This window comes from Carcharodon carcharias, chromosome 14, assembly GCF_017639515.1.
Source record: "Carcharodon carcharias isolate sCarCar2 chromosome 14, sCarCar2.pri, whole genome shotgun sequence".
NCBI classification, from domain to species: domain Eukaryota; kingdom Metazoa; phylum Chordata; class Chondrichthyes; order Lamniformes; family Lamnidae; genus Carcharodon; species Carcharodon carcharias.
Window position 1 is genome coordinate 80,018,606 of NC_054480.1, and position 13,677 is coordinate 80,032,282.

Genomic DNA, 13,677 nt, shown 5'->3' on the forward strand with positions numbered 1-13,677 from the left:
TACACCAGATTTGCAATCCACTCTCGATCTCAATTCTCATATAAGAAACTTGACTGCCCTTGTATGTTGCCAAAACAAAACTCACATTATCAACCCACACCTGGTCAGACAAATACTGCACCTCTCAGATGTAGTCATTTGGTTGCATGGAACTTGAGTATTGCTGAAAAAGAGTTGAAGCTTTTCATCTTGCACCCATCAGGGCAATTCATAGGAATACCAATAAGGGGAAAACAACAATTTATGCTGCATGAGAAAAAAGAGTGCTGATTGGTTGGCAAGTGGACTCTGATTGTTAGAGGCATTGCAATGGAGAATGCACCAGTGATGGTGACTGACAGTTAACTACCAAGCATTGTTTGAAATTTAAACCAGACAGCTTGAACCTGATTGATCAAGGCATTGCCCTGAGGAGTGAGTCAGCGAATGGTTATCACTTATTTTGTTTAGCTGAAACAGGTGCAGTGTGTGTAAATGTTCTTTCAGTCTGCAAAGAACAGGGCCCTGTGTATTATTATATGTAGCTTCCAGTACACATAAATGTGCCACACTGTGAGCCTGACTGACAATCTTAAATTGGCTGTCAGCGGAATTCTTAGCGCACTGAGGATATGTTGTAGGCGAGTCTCTGGAATATGTTGACCACTTCCCATACCTTGACAGGCACCTGCTTCAAAAGGTCTTCATTGATCGGGAGATCCAACACCAGATCAGCTTTTTAAAAACCATGGAAGCGAGTGTTTGAAAACAAATCAACAAACATCCTAGTGAACAAAACAGTTGATGTCACAACACAACACTCCTGTACTGCAGTGAGAACTGGACTGTGTATCAGCGACACATATGAGCACTAGAGAAATTCCATCAGCAATGCCTCCACCGCATCCTCCATATTCAATGGGAGGAATGTCCCATGTGCTTAAAAATCTGCAGGTTGAGAATCAGCCTGTTCAGTCACACAAAGACCCATGGCAGAAAGCTGCAACCCTAAGTAGAGTATCCTCGAATCAAGGGATAGCTAACAATGACAGTCTAAGTGACAGTCAGTGATCAATTACAGTATAACACAGTAATAGTGTCCCACCCATTCACCTTCACTACTGTTCAAATTTGACTACATTGAAAACATTTGACATTAGTCATGTAATCTGTTGTTTAAAAATTAGTTTGCTGATCTTACAGAACCCGTTGCAGCCTAATACTCAGAGATTTTAACAATTTAATCCTGTTTAATTTTGCCTTGTGCAGGCTTTCTCTGTACAAAGCAGTGATCTTGGTATGGCAACAAGGTTGTTACACTTTTACAGGCCCATATTAAATCATTGACTAATATAAACATTCCCACAGAATCTACACACATTCTGATGGGCAGAGTGGATTGCTGAAGACCTTCACCTTCACATTGGCCCTGATACTCACCAGGTGAGGCATAGTTTCAAGTAAAGTGACATTGTCATTATCTTTATTAAACTGTAAGTGATACAATTGGTCATTAGGAGAAATATATGAATATACAGGAGCAAGTTTTGGCATTATGTGTGACTAAAACACACTGAAACACTGTATGAGTTATTACGATACTGAATACATGTAGAATGGCTTTCCATACAACTAGTATTTGGAATAATGTATCCAGAAACATTACAGGGATTATCTATTGGTGTGGTACCACCAGCACCATTAAGAATATGGAATATTTCAGCTATAAGTATCCATTACATAGAATATTTAACTCATCAGTTTGTCACCATTACATGCCACTCCCAGTCATGGAAAGGCTGAAGTGGCTTCCTACTGGCCTTTGGTCTTTGGGATCCAAGTTCAATGAAAGTCTGCTGTATTCTAGCTGTTATGTCCTACATGAAATGAGTTTAGGCAGGGTCACCCCTGCTTCTGGTGCTTAATCTAGCACTATGGTGACAATCTCAGTGAGAGAGGGCAGATGAGGGTGTGGGAAAAAAAATTCACATGAGCTTGGGGCTGATGTACACAGGCTGGGATTTTGTAGAGGTATTCAATGCCCTCATCTGGTGCCCAAAGTAGAAAGTCAATATCCTTCACTTTGATGAGTGCAAAATTATAAAAAAAATGATGTCAAAATAAATAAAAGGCCAAAAAGGAAGAAATAATAAACAAGGGAGACATTTCATCTAAACAAAAGAGGTTATTTATAACCTCTTCTGACTAAGGCTAAGTGTGCTTGTACATGCAATAGGTTGGTAAATATTGGCCCTGAAATTAAGCAGGAGAGGGCTTTCTCTGATTCCTGGAGTTATGACAGGAGACTGGGATTCCCTGTGGAATTTCAAGGGCTATATTCATAACCAAGAACCACACCACAGGTGGTGTTTAATACAGATCATCACTGAGGCACAAACCATCATTTCACAAAACAGAAGGCTGCCTTCTGAAAGAAAGAAATTCATTATGTAGAGGCAGGTGAGCTGGCCGAGAGATTTCAGGAGCAGATGAATGAGCTGAGCTCCCAATAGAGTTGTTCATCAAATGATGTCTTCACCAACAAAGATTGTAAAAGGAGTAATATTATCCTGCCCACAGAACAGAAGCTAGTTCCACTAATCACACACACCTTATGTTTAGGAGGCCACTGTTCTAATGGAATGAATGGACTAATTCCTAGCTGTCTGCAATATCAAGTATCTGACATGAGATTGGATCATTGAATAGGCAGACTGAAGGTTACAATGAGCATATATGGGACACCAAGAGTGGGTCTCCTGTATTATCTACATAGGGAGTGTTCCTGTAGACTCTTTGGATGTGATTTTTTATGCAATCTACTTAACACTGAGAGTTACACAAGTCACATACTCAATGGGAGATGTAGCCAATGTTTGGCCTACATCACCCTAATACTGTAACTACATTTATATGATGATGTAATGGAGCCTTACACTCACCTGGACATGAATTTTGACCTTTTACCTTTGTGTGCTGAAGGTATGTCCAGCATTTTGAGGTTATGTTAAGATTTTAGCTGGTGGTACCGTGTTAAGTAACAACAGCCCATCAATTTACTACTACTAAACTCCACTAGAAAATAATAACAATAAATGATCAATTGTTTACACTTGCACTACCAATCTCTCCTCCAGTGTGCAACAAAGGCTTGAACAGTTTATCTCTACACTCTGCCCAAGGCAAAGGGTAATCATCCCCAAGACGTATTGAGACAAAGTGAGCAGATCTACATAGCCAGTGTTAGGTTAATAAAATTCAAGGATAATGATTAAGTGATAATACTGCTGAGGGTCTTCATACTCTGTGTGGAGGTTTCCATTCTTCACAGCTTGGTTCCTAGTTGCTGACAGTTGTGTTGTTAGGGAAGGGTGGCTGCTTATTCATATAAATAACCTCCCTCAGGCCTTTGTAAAAATGTAAATCTGCTCCAATTGACAGAAAACCCTGGGAATTACAAAGAACAATTAGTCTCCATATCAAACACAGTAAGGTCAAAAAATGTTTAAAAATCAAAAACTAACTCCAACTCATGCAGTTTGGATGTTAATGGATGACCAGGGGTGGGTGACCAGCCAACTCTCCAGAGCCCAGTTGGTGATTTAAATATTACAATAACACTGCATGCCTCACATATTAGTGCTGTTTTAAATTTAATGCTAGCCGGTCAGGTTTCTCGGGTCTCAGGAAGATAGCAGCCGAAAGGAGGTGAGGACAGTCAGATGGAAGAGGTAAGTGCCTTTCCAGCTCATCTTGTGGGCAAGGAGGAGGAGGAGGAGGAGTGCTTCCTTCCTCATCCACCAAGCTTACCAATAAACCATCCTATAATCTGATTCCCTCCCCCCATGTCAGACCCTTCAACAATGTCCATTCCTTCCCCTGTCTGCCCCTAGATGTCCACAGCTCCTCCACTCCTGTAGCCCTTCAAGCCTGCAGACCCATGTCCGCACCCCACACACCTACAGCCTCCCCACACTCGCCCTGCCCCAAATTATAAATACAATTGTTAATAAAAGTGGTGTTAAATTCAATGGAATCTCCAGTAAACACAGACCTCTGGGCCATTGAGAGGCTCCTCTCTTTGACCAGGAGGGAGAGGATTCCTAGAATCACATCCTTCCTTCCACTGCTACAACCAGAGAAAGAGTTACATCTGAGGTCACAGTGACATGGAGGTCCAAAACTATAGCAAGATACAGACGGACCACTTGTGTCTGTTGGCACAAATTGGGGAGGATACATCTGCATTCTGGCCTTTAATACAGCCTTTAATGTAGCAGGTACATTGTGTAGGATTGATGTACTTTATAGTAACAGGCTTGAAGTACTACATAGGCTAACATATGTAACATGTATGAAGCACTACATGGGATGATATATTGTACGATGGTGTATACAGTGTAATCATGAGCATGTTGTTTTGGGTCTAAGGTGACAGAATTGTTCAACCGTTTCATATCAGACTTTACCAAACCTGGTAACAGATTAACGTAAATAATTAGCACACAGGAGGTGCAGTGTGTTACGAGATTACCCACCATATGGTTTTTCACAGTCTCATTGATGAGGTCAATCCCTTCTGGAAGTGGAATCTGCACTCCTTCCAGAATCCGCTCTAAACAGAGAAAGAATAAAAATGGGCTGACAGTGAATATAGATATCCGAGGGTGAGTTTGCATTTTAGCACCATTTACATGTTCCTTACTGTTGGGTATGGGACACAAAATTCCATCTGTTCTGATGGTTTGGCATTAAATCCTGGCTTTCAAAAGGGAAATTAATAATTATCTGCAGAGAAAAGATTGGCAGGGATATGGAGAAAAGACAGGGGAATGGGACAAGCTAAGTTGTTCTCCCAGAGACCTGGCACAGGCAAAATGGGCTGAATGGCCTTCCATGTTGTAACCATTTTATGATTCTTTGGTTCCATTCTATAAAGGTGCTGAGTGCTGCAATACCAAATCACAGAATATAACATTCTAGCTTGCATTCAGATTTAGCTATGAGAATGTTACTCTGGACTCCTATAAAATGCATCAGCTTCCCTAGGACAGGATTCCCTTGGAGGGGAGAAAAACAGATAAGTTTGAACTTCACGCTCCCCCCGCTGGCGAGTTTTGAGGCAGGTGGTGAGTGAAATAGCACGAATGGGTTTTCCGCTGGGTTCTTGCCCACCCTGAATTCTCAGCGATTTTACATTGGGGGATGTGAGGCCTCAGATGGGCCGCTGGCACTTGCCTTGACTAAGGCCCTGTTTCCCACCCAGCCTCAGTTTTCAGGCTGGCGGGAGGTGTTCTGGGCTATGGGGGAAGCCCAAATATAATCGGGTCCGGGCCCTGGGCAGGAAGTTGGGGGATGGGGAGGGGCGGAGCCGGTGCATTTCCATCTCCCCTTTTAGATTCACGCGCCCCACAACCCTGCTTAAGGTCTGGTAGCCATTGAGCCTCCCCCTTCAACACCCCCAGCCTCTCCCCTGACATCCCAATCCCAACCCCAACCCCAACCCCAACCCCCCAGTATCCGCCTCCACAGACCTTCCCTAAACCTCCCGGCCCTGAGACCCCAAAGACTCACCTTTCCGTGCACTCCTAGGACTTTGTGAAATTCCACTTAAGTCCACTGCAGGGACTAGAGATCTGCCAGCCAATCAGATTGGTTGGCAGCTAAGGCGGGACTTCCATCCAAATTGGGGTGGAAGTCCCACCTGCAGCCAAATGACGCTCACTCGAGTGTGAAATGGCTGCAGGATTAGCGGGGATGTGTTCTCTACCGAATCTTTGGATGGCAGGATGGGAAACCCCACTGTCCAAAATATTCTGGCCATAGAGGTTTTCTGTTGAGGTTACTATTCATTGCTCTCCTGCAACATGTACACATACAGATAACTATTGGATAAGGACAATGTTGAAATCACCTATGATGACCCCGTTGTTGAATATCCCAATGTCTAGGCCATGTATTGATAATTTTCACAGAGCCAAGAGTTTGGAGGGTTCAGTCCTCTCAGGGGAGAGCACTTGGCTAACAGCAGTGGAGCAAAGTTAAGCCATTATAGAAACGGAATGTGCTTCACCACATCACACTGCAGTGATGTCTGATTACCCACTTTCACGTGCACCTCCCTGGCAATCAGCATTCCTCCAGGCCATGCTCCAGATGTTGTACAAGTGTAAGGGACAGTGAATGCTGCTGTAACAGAGTTCAACAGGTTGTGTGGGTCCACAACTACCACCTCTTCCACATAGCTGGGCACAGCAATATTCATTTCATCATTTATCTAGTCTGATTGATAGCCCAGCATGTTTGTAAGGTACGAACAAATAGCTTTAGTGAAATATATTTTATCGCTACTTAACTACAGCACCATCGCTGACAATCTACAGCATGGTGAGTGTGTAAACACAGTGCCTCACACTGATAATCTACAGGGTGGTGAGTGTGTAAATACAGTGCCGCACACTGACAATCTGCACCATGGTGAGTGTGTAAACACAGTGCCTTACTGATAATCGACAGTATGGTGAGTGTGTAAACACAGTGCCTCACACTGATAATCTACAGTATGGTGAGTGTGTAAACACAGTGCCTCACACTGACAATCTGCAGCATGGTGAGTGTGTAAATACAGTGCCTCACACTGACATCCTGCAGCATGGTGAGTGTGTAAATACAGTGCCACACACTGATAATCTACAGTATGGTGAGTGTGTAAACACAGTGCCTCACACTGATAATCTACAGTATGGTGAGTGCGTAAATACAGTGCCTCACACTGACAATCTGCAGCATGGTGAGTGTGTAAACACAGTGCCTCACACTGATAATCTACAGTATGGTGAGTGTGTAAACACAGTGCCTCACACTGACAATCTGCAGCATGGTGAGTGTGTAAACACAGTGCCTCACACTGATAATCTACAGTATGGTGAGTGTGTAAACACAGTGCCTCACACTGACAATCTACAGTATGGTTAGTGTGTAAATACAGTGCCTCACACTGACAATCTACAGCATGGTGAGTGTGTAAACACAGTGCCTCACACTGATAATCTACAGTATGGTGAGTGTGTAAACACAGTGCCTCACACTGACAATCTACAGCATGGTGAGTGTGTAAACACAGTGCCTCACACTGATAATCTACAGTATGGTGAGTGTGTAAATACAGTGCCTCACACTGACAATCTACAGCATGGTGAGTGTGTAAACACTGCCTCACACTGATAATCTGCAGCATGGGGAGTGTGTAAAGACAGTGCCTCGCACTGATAATCTACAGCATGGTGAGTGTGTAAACACAGTGCCTCACACTGATAATCTGCAGCATGGTGAGTGTGTAAACACAGGGCCTCACTGATAATCTACAGCATGGTGAGTATGTAAACACAGTGCCTCACACTGATAATCTACAGCATGGTGAGTGTGTAAACACAGTGCCTCACTGATAATCTACAGCATGGTGAGTATGTAAACACAGTGCCTCACTGATAATCTACAGCATGGTGAATGTGTAAACACAGTGCCTCACACTGACAATCTGCAGCATGGTGAGTGTGTAAACACAGTGCCTCACACTGACAATCTGCAGGATGGTGTGTGTAAACACAGTGCCTCACGCTGATAATCTGCAGCATGGTGAGTGTGTAAAGACAGTGCCTCGCACTGATAATCTACAGCATGGTGAGTGTGTAAACACAGTGCCTCACACTGATAATCTGCAGCATGGTGAGTGTGTAAACACAGTGTTTCACTGATAACCTACAGCATGGTGAGTGTTTAAACACAGTGCCTCACACTGGTAATCTACGGCATGGTGAGTGTGTAAACACAGTGCCTCACACTGATAATCTGCAGCATGGTGAGTGTGTAAACACAGGGCCTCACTGATAATCTACAGCATGGTGAGTGTGTAAACACAGGGCCTCACTGATAATCTACAGCATGGTGAGTATGTAAACACAGTGCCTCACACTGATAATCTACAGCATGGTGAGTGTGTAAACACAGTGCCTCACTGATAATCTACAGCATGGTGAGTATGTAAACACAGTGCCTCACTGATAATCTACAGCATGGTGAATGTGTAAACACAGTGCCTCACACTGACAATCTGCAGCATGGTGAGTGTGTAAACACAGTGCCTCACACTGACAATCTGCAGGATGGTGTGTGTAAACACAGTGCCTCACGCTGATAATCTGCAGCATGGTGAGTGTGTAAAGACAGTGCCTCGCACTGATAATCTACAGCATGGTGAGTGTGTAAACACAGTGCCTCACACTGATAATCTGCAGCATGGTGAGTGTGTAAACACAGTGTTTCACTGATAACCTACAGCATGGTGAGTGTTTAAACACAGTGCCTCACACTGATAATCTACGGCATGGTGAGTGTGTAAACACAGTGCCTCACACTGATTATCTGCAGCATGGTGAGTGTGTAAAGACAGTGTCTCACACTGACAATCTACAGCATGGTGAAGGTGTAAACACAGTGCCTCACACTGACAATCTACGGCATGGTGAGTGTGTAACCACAGTGCTTCGCACTGATAATCGAGAGCATGGTGAGTGTGTAAACACAGTGCCTCACAGTATTAATCTGCAGCATGGTGAGTGTGTAAACACAGTGCCTCACGCTGATAATCTGCAGCATGGTGAGTGTGTAAACACAGTGCCTCACAGTGATAGTCTACAGCATGCTAAGTGTGTAAACATAATACCTCACACTGACAATCTACAGCATGGTGAGTGTGTAAACACAGTGCCTCACACTGACAATCTGCAGCATGGTGAGTGTGTAAACACTGCCTCACACTGATAATCTACAGCATGGTGATTGTGTAAAGACAGTGCCTCACACTGATAATTTACAGTATGGTGAGTGTGTAAACACAGTGCCTCACACTGATAATCTGCAGCATGGTGAGTGTGTAAACACAGTGCTTCACACGGATAACCTACAGCATGGTGAGCGTGTAAACACAGTGCCTCACGCTGATAATCTGCAGCATGGTGAGTGTGTAAACACAGTGCCTCACAGTGATAGTCTACAGCATGCTAAGTGTGTAAACATAATACCTCACACTGACAATCTACAGCATGGTGAGTGTGTAAACACAGTGCCTCACACTGACAATCTGCAGCATGGTGAGTGTGTAAACACTGCCTCACACTGATAATCTACAGCATGGTGAGTGTGTAAAGACAGTGCCTCACACTGATAATTTACAGTATGGTGAGTGTGTAAACACAGTGCCTCACACTGATTATCTGCAGCATGGTGTTTGTGTAAAGACAGTGTCTCACACTGACAATCTACAGCATATTGAATGTGTAAACACAGTGCCTCACCACTGATAATCTACAGCATGGTGATTGTGTAAACACAGTGCCTCACACTGACAATCTACAGCATGGTGAGTGTGTAAACACAGTGCCTCATGCTGATAATCTGCAGCATGGTGAGTGTGTAAACACAGTGCCTCACAGTGACAATCTACAGCATGCTAAGTGTGTAAACATAGTAGCTCACACTGACAATCTACAGCATGGTGAGTGTGTAAACACAGTGCCTCACACTGATAATCGAAAGCATGATGACTGTGTAGACACAGTGCCTCACACTGATAATCTACAGCATGGTGAGTGTGTAAACACAGTGCCTCACACTGACAATCTACAGCATGGTGAGTGTGTAAACATAGTGCCTCACACTGACAATCTACAGAATGGTGAGTGTGTAAACACAGTGCCTCACACTGATAATCTGCAGCATGGTGAGTGTGTAAACACAGTGCCTCACACTGACAATCTGCAGCATGGTGAGTGTGTAAACTCAGTGCCTCACACTGACAATCTGCAGCATGGTGAGTGTGTAAACACAGTGCCTCACACTGACAATCTGCAGCATGGTGAGTGTGTAAACGCTGCCTCACACTGATAATCTGCAGCATGGTGAGTGTGTAAAGACAGTGCGTCGCGCTGATAATTTACAGCATGGTGAGTGTGTAAATACAGTGCCTCGCACTGAAAATCTGCAGCATGGTGAGTGTGTAAACACAGTTCCTCACACTGACAATCTACAACATGGTGAGTGTAAACACAGTGCCTCACACTGACAATCTGCAGCATGGTGAGTGTGTAAACACAGTGCCTCACACTGATTATCTGCAGCATGCTGAGTGTGTAAAGACAGTGTCTCACACTGACAATCTACAGCATATTGAATGTGTAAACACAGTGCCTCACACTAATAATCTACAGCATGGTGAGTGTGTAAACACAGTGCCTCACACTGACAATCTACAGCATGGTGAGTGTGTAAACACAGCGCCTCACGCTGATAATCTGCAGCATGGTGAGTGTGTAAACACAGTGCCTCACAGTGATAGTCTACAGCATGCTAAGTGTGTAAACATAATACCTCACATTGACAATCTACAGCATGGTGAGTGTGTAAACACAGTGCCTCACACTGACAATCTGCAGCATGGTGAGTGTGTAAACTCAGTGCCTCACACTGACAATCTGCAGCATGGTGAGTGTGTAAACACAGTGCCTCACACTGACAATCTGCAGCATGGTGAGTGTGTAAACACTGCCTCACACTGATAATCTGCAGCATGGTGAGTGTGTAAAGACAGTGCCTCGCACTGATAATTTACAGCATGGTGAGTGTGTAAATACAGTGCCTCGCACTGATAATCTGCAGCATGGTGAGTGTGTAAACACAGTTCCTCACACTGACAATCTACAACATGGTGAGTGTAAACACAGTGCCTCACACTGACAATCTGCAGCATGGTGAGTGTGTAAACACAGTGCCTCACACTGATTATCTGCAGCATGCTGAGTGTGTAAAGACAGTGTCTCACACTGACAATCTACAGCATATTGAATGTGTAAACACAGTGCCTCACACTGATAATCTACAGCATGGTGAGTGTGTAAACACAGTGCCTCACACTGACAATCTACAGCATGGTGAGTGTGTAAACACAGTGCCTCACGCTGATAATCTGCAGCATGGTGAGTGTGTAAACACAGTGCCTCACAGTGATAGTCTACAGCATGCTAAGTGTGTAAACATAATACCTCATATTGACAATCTACAGCATGGTGAGTGTGTAAACACAGTGCCTCACACTGACAATCTGCAGCATGGTGAGTGTGTAAACTCAGTGCCTCACACTGACAATCTGCAGCATGGTGAGTGTGTAAACACAGTGCCTCACACTGACAATCTGCAGCATGGTGAGTGTGTAAACACTGCCTCACACTGATAATCTGCAGCATGGTGAGTGTGTAAAGACAGTGCCTCGCACTGATAATTTACAGCATGGTGAGTGTGTAAACACAGTGCATCACACTGATAATCTTCAGCATGGTGAGTGTGTAAACACAGTGCTTCACACAGATAACCTACAGCATGGTGAGTGTGTAAACACAGTGCCTCACACTGATAATCTGCAGCATGGTGAGTGTGTAAACACAGTGCCTCACACTGACAATCTGCAGCATGGTGAGTGTGTAAACACTGCCTCACACTGATAATCTGCAGCATGATGAGTGTGTAAAGACAGAGCCTCGCACTGATAATTTACAGCATGGTGAGTGTGTAAACACAGTTCCTCACGCTGAAAATCTACAACTTGGTGAGTGTAAACACAGTGCCTCACACTGACAATCTACAGCATATTGAATGTGTAAACACAGTGCCTCACACTGATAATCTACAGCATGGTGAGTGTGTAAACACAGTGCCTCACGCTGATAATCTACAGCATGGTGAGTGTGTAAACACAGTGCCTCACACTGACAATCTACAGTATGGTGAGTCTGTAAACATAGTGCCTCACACTGACAATCTACAGCATGGTGAGTGTGTAAACACAGTGTCTCACACTGATAATCTGCAGCATGCTAAGTGTGTAAACATAGTACCTCACACTGATAATCTACAGCATGGTGAGTGTGTAAACACAGTGCCTCACGCTGATAATCTGCAGCATGGTGAGTGTGTAAACACAGTGCCTCACAGTGACAATCTACAGCATGCTAAGTGTGTAAACATAGTACCTCACACTGACAATCTACAGCATGGTGAGTGTGTAAACACAGTGCCTCACACTGATAATCGAAAGCACGATGACTGTGTAGACACAGTGCCTCACACTGATAATCTACAGCATGGTGAGTGTGTAAACACAGTGCCTCACACTGACAATCTACAGCATGGTGAGTGTGTAAACATAGTGCCTCACACTGACAATCTACAGCATGGTGAGTGTGTAAACACAGTGCCTCACACTGATAATCTGCAGCATGGTGAGTGTGTAAACACAGTGCCTCACACTGACAATCTGCAGCATGGTGAGTGTGTAAACACAGTGCCTCACACTGATAATCTACAGTATGGTGAGTGTGTAAACACTGCCTCACACTGATAATCTGCAGCATGGGGAGTGTGTAAAGACAGTGCCTCGCACTGATAATCTACAGCATGGTGAGTGTGTAAACACAGTGCCTCACACTGATAATCTGCAGCATGGTGAGTGTGTAAACACAGGGCCTCACTGATAATCTACAGCATGGTGAGTGTGTAAACACAGGGCCTCACTGATAATCTACAGCATGGTGAGTATGTAAACACAGTGCCTCACACTGATAATCTACAGCATGGTGAGTGTGTAAACACAGTGCCTCACTGATAATCTACAGCATGGTGAGTATGTAAACACAGTGCCTCACTGATAATTTACAGCATGGTGAATGTGTAAACACAGTGCCTCACACTGACAATCTGCAGCATGGTGAGTGTGTAAACACAGTGCCTCACACTGACAATCTGCAGGATGGTGTGTGTAAACACAGTGCCTCACGCTGATAATCTGCAGCATGGTGAGTGTGTAAAGACAGTGCCTCGCACTGATAATCTACAGCATGGTGAGTGTGTAAACACAGTGCCTCACACTGATAATCTGCAGCATGGTGAGTGTGTAAACACAGTGTTTCACTGATAACCTACAGCATGGTGAGTGTTTAAACACAGTGCCTCACACTGATAATCTACGGCATGGTGAGTGTGTAAACACAGTGCCTCACACTGATAATCTGCAGCATGGTGAGTGTGTAAACACAGGGCCTCACTGATAATCTACAGCATGGTGAGTGTGTAAACACAGGGCCTCACTGATAATCTACAGCATGGTGAGTATGTAAACACAGTGCCTCACACTGATAATCTACAGCATGGTGAGTGTGTAAACACAGTGCCTCACTGATAATCTACAGCATGGTGAGTATGTAAACACAGTGCCTCACTGATAATCTACAGCATGGTGAATGTGTAAACACAGTGCCTCACACTGACAATCTGCAGCATGGTGAGTGTGTAAACACAGTGCCTCACACTGACAATCTGCAGGATGGTGTGTGTAAACACAGTGCCTCACGCTGATAATCTGCAGCATGGTGAGTGTGTAAAGACAGTGCCTCGCACTGATAATCTACAGCATGGTGAGTGTGTAAACACAGTGCCTCACACTGATAATCTGCAGCATGGTGAGTGTGTAAACACAGTGTTTCACTGATAACCTACAGCATGGTGAGTGTTTAAACACAGTGCCTCACACTGATAATCTACGGCATGGTGAGTGTGTAAACACAGTGCCTCACACTGATTATCTGCAGCATG

The 13,677-nt window shown here is 44.2% G+C and overlaps 1 protein-coding gene across 7 annotated transcripts in view; it reads right to left on the reverse strand.

The window, feature by feature from the left end:
* Positions 1 to 1,433: 1,433 nt before the first annotated feature.
* LOC121286863 (phospholipid transfer protein) overlaps positions 1,434 to 13,677 on the reverse strand; it is a 230,480-nt gene continuing 218,236 nt past the window's right edge. For all 7 annotated transcript variants that reach the window (XM_041204034.1, XM_041204036.1, XM_041204033.1 and 4 more), the window contains 2 exons: positions 4,518 to 4,594; positions 1,434 to 3,426 (listed from right to left, as the gene is read on the reverse strand). In XM_041204034.1, the coding sequence (XP_041059968.1) occupies positions 3,319 to 3,426; positions 4,518 to 4,594 (185 nt within the window). In that variant the 3' untranslated portion in view covers positions 1,434 to 3,318. The remainder of the gene's footprint in view (positions 3,427 to 4,517; positions 4,595 to 13,677) is intronic.